The sequence below is a fragment of the Oreochromis aureus genome, linkage group 3 (assembly GCF_013358895.1).
Source record: "Oreochromis aureus strain Israel breed Guangdong linkage group 3, ZZ_aureus, whole genome shotgun sequence".
Classification (NCBI taxonomy): Eukaryota; Metazoa; Chordata; class Actinopteri; order Cichliformes; family Cichlidae; genus Oreochromis; species Oreochromis aureus.
Genome location: NC_052944.1, coordinates 46134 through 57517, shown reverse-complemented (window position 1 = coordinate 57517; position 11384 = coordinate 46134). Strand labels below are relative to the sequence as shown.

At 43.8% G+C, this 11384-nt stretch overlaps 1 protein-coding gene across 1 annotated transcript in view; it reads left to right on the top strand.

Annotated features, from left to right (window-relative positions):
• Positions 1–2365: 2365 nt before the first annotated feature.
• Positions 2366–11384, top strand: part of LOC120438300 (NACHT, LRR and PYD domains-containing protein 12-like) — a gene marked incomplete at both ends in the record, with an annotated part of 44160 nt that continues 35141 nt past the window's right edge. Inside the window, one exon of the mRNA XM_039608707.1 lies at positions 2366–3441. Within this exon, the coding sequence (XP_039464641.1) occupies positions 2366–3441 (1076 nt within the window). The remainder of the gene's footprint in view (positions 3442–11384) is intronic.

Below are 11384 nucleotides of genomic sequence, written 5' to 3'. Positions count from 1 at the left end.
ATAACTAACCTCGTATTGTGGATGAATAATCTCAGTTGTTCTCCTGACTGAAGTTTGGCCCGTGTACAGCATCCTGCTATGCGATTGCATTTGTCCCTAACCACCAGAATCCCTCACGTTAACTTTTATCGAGTGGAAAAAAGTTGGCGTTCATCCTCCTTCACTGTGCTAATGTTATGCTACCATAGCTGTGTCGCTAGCAGTCACGTAGCACATCATTATTTACCAGGTAGTCCAACTTCAGTAACCCTGCAAACGTCACTGCTGTTTAGTTTTCTGTCTTCATTTATGTTGGAAGTGATAACAGAGCTGTACGTTTGAATTAGTTTCAAAAATCTCTCAGTCAGAGCATGGTATGTCATGTTTAGGTGGAAACTAGCGAGCTAACTTCCTGTTAACTTGTAACTCTGTTAAATTTAATAAATTCTGTTTTCATGGATGCCTGGATGTTAAACTTAATTGTTACACCTGGTAAAGCAGCAACGCTGATCATTTTATTAAAGATGAAAGAATTTAAACCGTTTTTAACTCTCAGTGTTCGTTTAACTTTGGGACCTTAAGAGGACAGAGTTTTGGACCCAGATTACTCCGCGAAGCTCCTCACTACGGCAGCCGTAATGCTCTGACAATCCATCAAAACATTTTTTCACAGATTTCTGCATGCCAAAATCATTTCGAGGTTAGTAAGCACAACCAGAATTCATACATAAGGCACACTCTCGATTTTTGAGAAAATTAAAGGATTTTAAGTGTGCCTTATAGTGTGGAAAATACGTTATACAGAAGAAAAGAATATATTGCGATATATATCATTACCGCACGTGCTTCAAATTATACCGCGATATGGATTTTAGGCCATATCGCCCAGCCCTACTTCTCACCTTGGATATGTTTCTGTTACTAATCAGTTACTTCTGTGAAGTAATCATGAAAGATATAAGCAGCTCCCTCTGATGAAAGGCTTTTACTGTGAAGTCTTTGCAAGAAGTGTGTATTCATAGCAAACTGCAGGCAGATCACTGAGTGTTTAATAAGACAGGCAGACAGGAAAAGCAGCTCATTAGTGTTGATGAAATCAATGAAGCATCACTTTGTTTCCAGACTGAATGCTGTCTTCAAACAAAAAGTATCTCCACTTTTACTCTGTGAGCATCAGAACTTCTGCACCATATTTTTAGCAGCAGTCAGTAAATGATTTTAGTGATGAAGAAATGTGTTCACAGAGAGAGGAAGAGGAGTGGTGAGCAGCTGGAGCAGCTGTCCTGCTGTGCTTTGTGTCAGGACGTCCTGAAAGATCCAGTCTCTACCAGCTGTGGACACTGGTTCTGCAGACAGTGCATCTCCTCATACTGGGACCAGTCTGCTTCATCAGGAGACTCCTCCTGTCCCCAGTGTGGAGAAAGATCCAGAACCAGAGCTGGACTGCAGACAGTCAGTCAGAGCAGCTGTGTACAAAGTAAGACTGAACATCTGTCTGCTGATGGACTCATTTCTGAAAACTGGACTTCTTGTGTTGTTCAGACATTGAAGAGTTTTCTTTCTCTTTAGTCTCATTGTTTTTCTTTCTCTCAGCAGATGTTGGTCTGCAGGAGGTTTTAGATGAACATAGGATCAGTCTGAGGAGGAGATGTGAACGTGTGACTGAAGGAAGTGATGAAACAGGAAGTAAAACCCTCCTCAACACGATCTACACTGACCTCTACATCACAGAGGGACAGAGTGAAGAGGTTCATACCCAACATGAGGTGAGGCAGCTGGAGACAGCTTCCAAGATGGATGCCCTCCATGACACTCCAATCAGGTGCCAGGACATCTTTAAAGCTTTACCTGACCAACAGAGACCCATCAGAGTGGTTCTGACCAATGGCGTGGCTGGTGTTGGAAAAACCTTCTCCGTGCAGAAGTTCACTCTGGACTGGGCAGAGGGCTTGGAGAACCAACATGTCAGTGTGGTGGTTCTGCTTTCATTCAGGGAGCTGAACCTGATCAGAGATGAGCAGTACAGTCTTCTGGAGCTGCTCCATGTTTTCCATCCAACATTACAGAAGGTCACAGCAGAGAAGCTGGCTGTCTCTCAGCTTTTGTTCATCTTTGACGGCCTGGATGAAAGCAGACTTTCATTGGATTTCACCAACAGGAAGCTGCTGTCTGATGTCACACAGAAGTCATCAGTCAGCCAGCTGCTGACAAACCTCATCCAGGGAATCTGCTTCCCTCGGCTCTCGTCTGGATAACTTCCCGACCTGCAGCAGCCAATCAGATCCCTCCTACATGTGTTGACAGGCTAACAGAAGTACGAGGCTTCACTGACGCCCAGAAGGAGGAGTACTTCAGGAGGAGATTCAGTGATGAAGAGCTGTCCAGCAGAATCATCTCCCACATGAAGACATCCAGGAGCCTCCACATCATGTGTAGAATCCCAGTCTTCTGCTGGATCACTGCTACAGTTCTGGAGCACATGTTGACTACAGAGCAGAGAGGAGAGCTGCCCAAGACCCTGACTGACATGTACTCACACTTTCTGCTGGTTCAGACAAAGAGGAAGAAGAACAAGTACCATGAGGGACATGAGACGAGTCCACAGGAGCTGACGGAGGCTGACAGGGAAGTTCTTCTGAAGCTGGGGAGGCTGGCGTTTGAACATCTGGAGAAAGGAAACATCATGTTCTACCAAGAAGACCTGGAGCAGTGTGGTCTGGATGTGACAGAGGCCTCGGTGTACTCAGGAGTTTGTACAGAGATCTTCAAAAGAGAGTGTGTGATCTTCCAGAAACCAGTCTACTGCTTTGTTCATCTGAGCATTCAGGAGTTTCTGGCTGCAGTCTTCATGTTCCACTGTTTCACCAGCTGGAAGACAGAGGTGCTGAAGAACTTCCTGGGGATAGACTGGTATGATGGCAGTGATGATGATGGCAGTGATGATGATGGCAGTGATGATGATGGCAGTGATGATGGTGATGATTATGCAGGTAACTCTTTTCTGGATGATTTCCTGAACAGAGTCATGGAGAAATCCCTCCTGAGTAAAAATGGGCACCTGGACCTGTTTGTTCGCTTCCTTCATGGCCTCTGTCTGGAGTCCAACCAGAGACTCTTAGTAGGTCTGCTGGGTCAGACAGAGATCAGTCCAGGAACCATCCAGAGAGTCATCAACAACCTGAAGGAGATGAACAGTGATGAAATCTCTCCTGACAGAAGCATCAACATCTTCCACTGTCTGATGGAGATGAACGACCTCTCAGTACATCAGGAGATCCAAAAGTTCCTGAAGTCAGAGAACAGATCAGAGAAGGAACTCTCTGAGATCCAGTGCTCAGCTCTGGCCTTCATGCTGCAGATGTCAGAGGAGGTTCTGGATGAGTTGGACCTGCAGAAGTACAAAACATCAGAGCGGGGACGACAGAGACTGATTCCAGCTGTGAGGAACTGCAGAAAGGCTGGGTGAGTCCAGATGTGATCATTAACATCATTGATCAGTGTAGATTAGTAGTTTAGTTGGTAAATGGTAAATGGACTGGTTCTTATATAGAGCTTTTCTACTCTGTCTGAGCACTCAAAGCGCTTTTATACAACTAGTTCATTCACCCAATCACACAAGCACTTTTTTCTGAGTTTTTAAGTGCTAAGTAGTCTACCATTCACACACATTCACACTCCGATAGATGCATCAGAGAGCAACATGGGGTTAGTATCTTGCCCAAGGATATTTGGCATGCAGACTGGAGCAGCCTGGGATCGAACCAGGCTAAATGTGTGTGTTGTAGACTCACATCTACATGTAGTACCTGTGTTGTGTCATCAGGGGTCAGTATTTTAAACCTGCTGCTGCTGTTGTTGGTCATTCAGACGCTCCTGTTAGAGAGAAGACAGAAATAAGAATCTATGAAGAGCTTCTTTGTAGTGAAGTGAACTCTAATGTTAAAAACAGTGACAAATATCCAGAGCAGTCACCGTCTGAGCTTCTCCTCTGACTACAGACAGAACTACAGACACAGAGTTTAGTGGCATAAACATGGTGAGTGAGGATGAAGGTGCTGAGGAAGACTCTGGTTTAGTGTGATTAAAGTGTGATGTCCTGATGAGTGACAGAGCTGCAGTTCAGAGTGAGGGCTCAAAGGTGAACCAGATGTGCTCTCTTACTGCCAACAGTGGGACAAACTGAGTGAGAAGACACTGCTGACATCTGGACTGAACGTGTCAAATCTGTGAGCTAACGCTGATGTTACAGCAGCTCATGGATTCACTCTCATTCCTCCTAATGACCAACGTCTGACTTCATGTCCTCATTAATCACAGAGCTGATTGTTCAATGTTTAGTTGTTGCTGCTGAAATTTCGTCCCTATTTTCTGCTGATGGAATTCACTGCTGTGTTTTTGGCTGCTGTTTACATCCCTGAGCTAACTTCCTGGCACCGCCCGCCAAACGTCATGATGTCATCAGTGCTTTATAGACGGTGGGAGGTTTAGGTTGTAACCACAAAGTGTTTGTGTCCATGCGCTGCAACCTTCCAGCGGAAGGGTTAGGGTTAGCCTAACCCTTCCTAACCCTAACCCTAACCCTGAAAACCATACATTTCACACCTGTCCCCAACCCCCGGGCCTCAACCGGTACCGGTCCGAGGCCCGGGGGTTGGGGACAGGTGTGAAATGTATGGTTTTCAGGGTTTTTATCGGTTTTCAGCGTTATTTTGTTATCGTTTTTATCGTTAACTCTGTTTTCCTGGGTCTTTTCACGTGTGTTATGAATAAATCTTCTTTTTTTCAGTACCGGTACTGGTTTTATTTTGTTGTATTTATCCGCAACACCTTAAAGGCTGGTCCGTGAAAATATTGTCGGGCATAAACCGGTCCGTGGCACAATAAAGGTTGGGGACCGCTGTTCTACACCATTCCTTTATTGTACAGACTCAGCAGCAGCTCCATGGATCCCAAATCCAAGAGTGGAGAACAGATTTGAAGTGTGTCACATCCATGCAGTCACAGCTGTTTCCACCATGTTTCCACTGATATTAATCCTGTTCAATGACACGTTTCATATCAGTGAATATGTTCTTTAGGACGTCCACTGACATGTTTAAGTGTCCTGCTGGAAATCACTCAAATCATCCATGAAATCCATGAAAAATCCTTTTAGTGTTTCTAACTTCACCCTCTGTCCTCTCCCTCTCCATCCTCCTCACTGCTTCTTTCACTGATAATCACACAAACATCGTATTCAGCTACAAAATAACACAATAATATCATCTGATGATCATTATTATAAGAGCAGGATCCATATTTGATATCAGAGTAACACACTGCTTGGTTATGTGCAGTCATCATCAGTGACTGTGGGTCAAGCAGAAGCTCTCTGATTGGTTGCTGACCTTGGTCACCTGTCCACTCTCACCTGTTTGTGTTTGCTCTCTCTTTGCTGTCTCCATCCTCTCTCTCCTTTCTCTCCCTCTCTGTCTTTGTACCGTCACTCAGGTCCAATGGAAACAGTGACATTTACAAACCAATCAAAGACAAACTGATCCATGTCAGGTTATAACAATATTCAAAGTGAATACAGGCTGCTGCTGGACACAGACAGGTAACATCATTTTGACTTGCTGTCACCTGGATCTGGACTCATAAACACTGAAGCCCAGAACAGGAATACAAATCATTTTCTGCCAACTAGTGATAAACCTGCAGACTAATGGCTGAGAAAGCTAAAATGAGCCAATCATTTCTGTGTTTAGTTCCCCTGAAATCAGATCTGATATCAGCAGCTCTAAGTTCGTTCATCATTATTGTCCAGTGATGAGATTTCTGCTCCGTTTGGTAACAGTCAGCAGGTTTTTCCTGCGTGTGGACGTGAACAGTCGTACCTGACAGCAGCAGGTAGCAAACAGAGATCATCTTTCCAGCTGGAACTCTTCACTGAGCTGAACTCATTCAAAATGTTCTGGAGTCAGATTCAAAGTAGGAAACAGTCCTTTTTTTTCTCTCTTTCTTTTTTCTTCTCTTCTAATAAAGAAAGAAAACTGAAAAACTTGCCAGTGTGGCATCTTAAGTATTTCCTAAACAGACATTTTCTGTGAATCCCAGATTTTTGACAGACGGCAGATTCAACCTTGGCATTGGCAGTGAATTGCATTTAAAGTCAACAAAATGTCACACTTCAAGAGATTATATCTGCAAGGTGGGTGAAAAGTTACAGTGGCTCTCACGGGTCTCGGAAACCTTAACAAACAGATGGAGCCCACTAAAAATCTAAAAACAAAAATAAAAAGCGTTTGTCGAAATAATAGCCTTTCTAAATGTAGAGTATGTATGTAATTGTAATCAAAACATCTACTGCTTTTAAATATAATCACAAGAGAGTGTAATCTCCAGGGCGCCACTCAGCACTTGCTACAAATTCAAGAGAACTGCTGCTAAATTTATAAGTACATACAGGTTCTATCTGTTATCCACCTTAATGTAATGTGACAAAGTAATTTTGGTTCCACTGCCAAAAACGTTTAGGGGAGCATGGAAAATGGCACCGGGACTGAGCAGGCGGCTAATGAAAATGGTGCTGATGCTTCAGCTTCAGCTGCCTGTTTGAATATAATACCAATGCTGCTCCTGGAGTACGGCCTGCCCCAGCTAGAGAGCAGTGTTATGCCCAATCTAGGGGTGGCCGAAAACGCAACATCAAACATCAGCAAATGCAGTAGCGGTTTTTGATATGGGCGACACGGGCGGTTGCCCGGGGCGGCATGGTGGTGAGGGGCGGCATCACGGGCATCGGCAAAAAAAATAAAAAATTGCTCGTACTCATGCTGCCCTGACATCAGCCAGTGCATATTGGGAATGGCATAGGCACCGATCGGTTTCGCCCATTTGCTGGGAGTAAGGGCACCCTCCGTTTGCGAGGTGCGCCTGCTGCGGCACAGGGAGGAGAGGGCGGGGCAGCGGGGGATTCTCTGACCGGCTGGAGCAGCATCTAATAACCAACTCGCAAAATAAAACAAAATAAAATCAAACCAACAAACACGAAAACACCAGACATCATGATACAGACTTATAATTTTCACCGATGTTTTTTCAAAATTCTATATGCGAAAAGTGAGCGCGAGAGCCCTCTGCTGAAGTAAAGGTAAAGGTCCGGATGGGCCTGGGCCCCCTTTCCCTGGCGGGTCGTGGAGTATGGGGGTGCCTACTGGGGTCAGCGGGGGAGCTGGCCATGAAATCCATGGCCTGGGGCTCGCTCGGGCCACTTCGGAGGTGGGGTGCCCTCGGCCTCTCGGCCCGGGGCTCGGTCACTGTGGCGCAGCTGGCTGCCGGCGGAGCTCACGGGCACGTCACTGCAACCCCCCCTGGCTTCTGCTCCGCGGCTGCTGAGTGACCCCTCATCTGGGACTCTCCTCAGCTCTTTCTGGGATAGTGGCGCAGCTGCCCCTCTGTTGGTCTTCCTTGGTCTCTTGTGTTCTGGGGGCCTCTGGATGTCTGGAGTCTTGATCTCCTCCATACCTGCTTCATGCCCTGGAGGACGGGGCAGTGGCCCCCCACACCCTCTAGCAGATCATTAGATGAAGGAACCTTTTAAATACAAGCGCGTCCATGCTCACAGGTGTACACACGGGTGCTCACACACACAAACTACACCCTTTTTGGCTCTTACCTCAAAGCACACTGTGCGCTGTCGATCTTACGTGCTGCACAATAATGTTTAACATTTAGTATTTACTGCCATATTCCCATATATCATTGTGATGTTGTTTATTCTATTACTCTTGTTTTCTTCTGCTTGTTTTCTTTTTTCTTTCTCAACAGGTGATCCAAGTGATTGATAGATGTATTTTTTGTCTGCTTATTCTGTTGGTTTTTGTTTTTTGCCCTTTATCCCCGTCCCTCTTCTCAGCTGTTTTTCTTTCCCTCTTTCTTTCTCCCCTTTCTTTCCCCCAGTAAAGTCTGTCCCGTATTCAGCAAGTGAAAATAAAATAAACAATAAAAGGTGAATCAAATGGACCATTACGGCAAGGCTGGGATGGTCCATTTGGTAAAGTAAATCCGTTGGGCATCTTTCTTCGCCTTTAGACAATAATTCTGATGGCAAAAGAGCCAAACGGGACGGCAACCCCCCCCCAAAAAAAACAATAAATATAAGAAGAGTAAGAAAATAAATATACACTTTAGGACTCGGGGTAAAGGGATCAATAACAATTTAAAATTTATAATTTACAGTTTGATGATTTAAAGTCTCACAAACAACCCGTCGAAAGGGGAGGGGGGCCGGCTGCTTCCAAATAGAGCACATTTCATTCATAATGTTGTAAATCCAAGCCCATTATGTATTCATGATTTGAATCCTGGGTTGTGTGAAATCCCAGAAATACACCTTAGACAAAGTGAATCTGTGAACTAAGGTGTCGGTCTGTTAGGTTATGTTATGGTGATCCTCGAGTTTGGGGATTTGTGTTCATACTGGAGTGCAAAATTAAAACCAATGGAAGATGGACAAGAAAAGTTCAAAGTCATCAGGTGCTCAGTTTAGAAAAAATAGAAAAGAAAAGGAAGAGAAACAAGCAAAAGATACAGGTAAGCAGACGTGTCATTGGATAATGGCAGGTCATCCTGAAACAATCAGAATCAGAATCAGAATACTTTATTAATCCCTAAGGAAATTATGTGGGTTACAGTTGCTCCAAGAAGAAATGGTAAAAATAGTAACAGTAACAGACTGAACTCCAAACAATACATTATGTTACAGATTTTAATATTAATTAGTCATTGTCAGTTGTTGATTTGTCAGAGGGAGTGTTCGCCCGGGGCGCCAAACAGGCTAGGACGGCCACTGAAGGGAGGGACAGAAAAACAGGGGTAAGAATGGAATATGCAAAATACCTGGGTTAATATGGTTCGTCAGTGATCATGAGTTTACTGCTTTCTGAAAATAAATTAGGGGTACACCTGGCAGAAAGGACAAATGGAAATGTTGGTGTGCCGGATGGTAAATGATTATGAAAAAAGGAGGGAGCAAGTTTTGTTCAGGAAAGAGCAGTGAAACAGGTCTAGGCAAGGCAAAATGACATCTTAACATGCCGTCTCTTTTATTTGTGCATTTAAATTGTGCAGATTGAATATCCTTGGCCATCATTTTTCAACTTCACGGGGACCTTGACAGAAACCGGACCAATCAAGGGAACTAAGGCCTCACTGGTCCATACAGCAGGAAAAATACGTGAAGTGAAACATTTGGGTTTGCAGGTACTTAGCCTGTCTTGCATCTTGCAGTAATAGCAAGACACAGAATATGGTTTAAACTCTCTGGAGACTTGAATGATTGGCAGGTGTGTAGGAGGAGAATTTTTATTTAATAAAATAAATTGTCTCACTTACCACTGTTTTGTTGAATCACAATGTATCTAATCAGGTATGAAAAAAATGTACAGAATATAGAAGAAATTTTTTTTATATTAGAATTATTTGTTAACGTTTTAGATACATTTCAATGCAACAGATGAGCAGATGTGCCCCTTGGTTTTTTTATCAAAGAAAATTTGTAGCGCACAGTCACTGAAATATCTGCAATATGAAAATATACGGTAAATGCAACAGTGCTTTTCTCATATAGCTGCACGGACCATCCAAGGCAGCAGGAGACCCCACCCTCACCCAGTTCTCACTGTCAGAGGCGATTAAACTGTCTGCAAGTGTATGATAACATAAAGATTTAACAGTCTCTAAAAAGAGATTCAGTATTATAGGGTCAGGTCAGCTCAATACTGTAGGTAGGTATTAACTGATTATTCTTGTTTCAACTCCACTGGAACCCATCTAGGTGTTCTTTTAGCACATGGGATCAATGGAAATAAAGTTAGAGTGGCTTAAACATTCCCAGACTCGCCACCTGAAGATGTCACTCATGGAGGTGATTTGTTGCTGTACCAAGTGGCTCACTTTTGAGAGTGTATTACCTGCTGTAAGGTCTGTCTCTGTCGCAAAATGCAGTTAACATCCAAAGCACATCTCTCTTTTTCTTTTCTTTTTTTTTTGCCGTCCCGTTTGGCTCTTTTGCCATCAGAATTATTGTCTAAAGGCGAAGAAAGATGCCCGATGGATTTACTTTACCAAATGGACCATCCCAGCCTTGCCGTAATGGTCTATTTGATTCACCTTTTGTGTTTATTTTATTTTTTATTTTCACTTGCTAGATATGGGACAGACTTGAATGAGGAAAAGAAAAGGGAGAAAGAAAGAGGGAAGAAAAAAACAGCAGAGAAGAGGGACGGGGATAAAGGGCAAAAAACAAAAACCAACAAAATAAGCAGACAAAAAATACATCTATCAATCACTTGGATCACCTGTTGAGAAAGAAAAAAGAAAACAAGCAGAAGAAGACGAGAGCAATAGAATAAACATCATGATTAGGGATGGGTACCGGTGTCCGGTGCCATGATGGCACCGGTTCTGACATAAACGGTAGTAAACAGACCGAAAAGCAGCACACATTTCGGTGCTTTATTTCGGTGCTTTTTTTTCCTGAGCTGTGATGACTTTAGATTTTAGCCAATCATTTTACGTTTCCGAGGATAGTAGGCGGGGCCAGGTACGTACGTTCTTTTAGAGCAGACCTACAGATTAAAAATGCCCAAGGCGAAGCAGTCAAAAGTCTGGCTGTATTTCACAGCAAAATATGCAAACTCAGCAGCCTGCAACAAGTGCTTTAAGGTGATATTGTGATACTGCGCAAAGGAGGTAACATCTCGAATCCGATGAAACACCTGGCGACGCATAGCGTTTTTTTTAAAAGCCGAGAAATGCGCCGTGTTTGATAGCTTGCTGCGAGAGCTCACACCGAGCACATCTACTGGGGGTGTGGTGCCTGTTATCGGACCCGGAGTTAGCAACATCCCCCAAAAACCCGAAGAGTAGAGTCCTGGCCCCTAGCCCTGCCAGTGTAGCAGAAATGATGACAGCAGCAGCCGTTCTTCTCTGCGTGAGTAGCTTAATGTTGTTCGTGTGTAATTCACGTTGAGTAGGCTAACCACGTTATTAAATTAATGCATGTAAGGTGAACTAGCAAACACCGTCGTAGTTACATGCGGCTGTCTTCTTGTTTGATGGCAGATACTCCCTTCATCCTGGCCAAAAAGGTTAAAATGAAAAAAAGTGGAAAACAGTTAAACATGAGAGGTTTTTGGACAAAGTTTGTGTTTTTTCCATTGTTTAAGCACAGCTTCCAGCCAAGAGTGATACCATATATGCCCCATAGCTGCAGAAAAGGCTAACATTGTTATATTTTTACAAAAAACAGCTGAACATGAGAGGTTTTTGGACCAATTTTGTGTTCTCCATTCTTTAAGCACCGGTTTGAGCACCGTTTAAGCACCGGCACCGTTTCAAAAGTACCGGTTTGGCACCGGTAT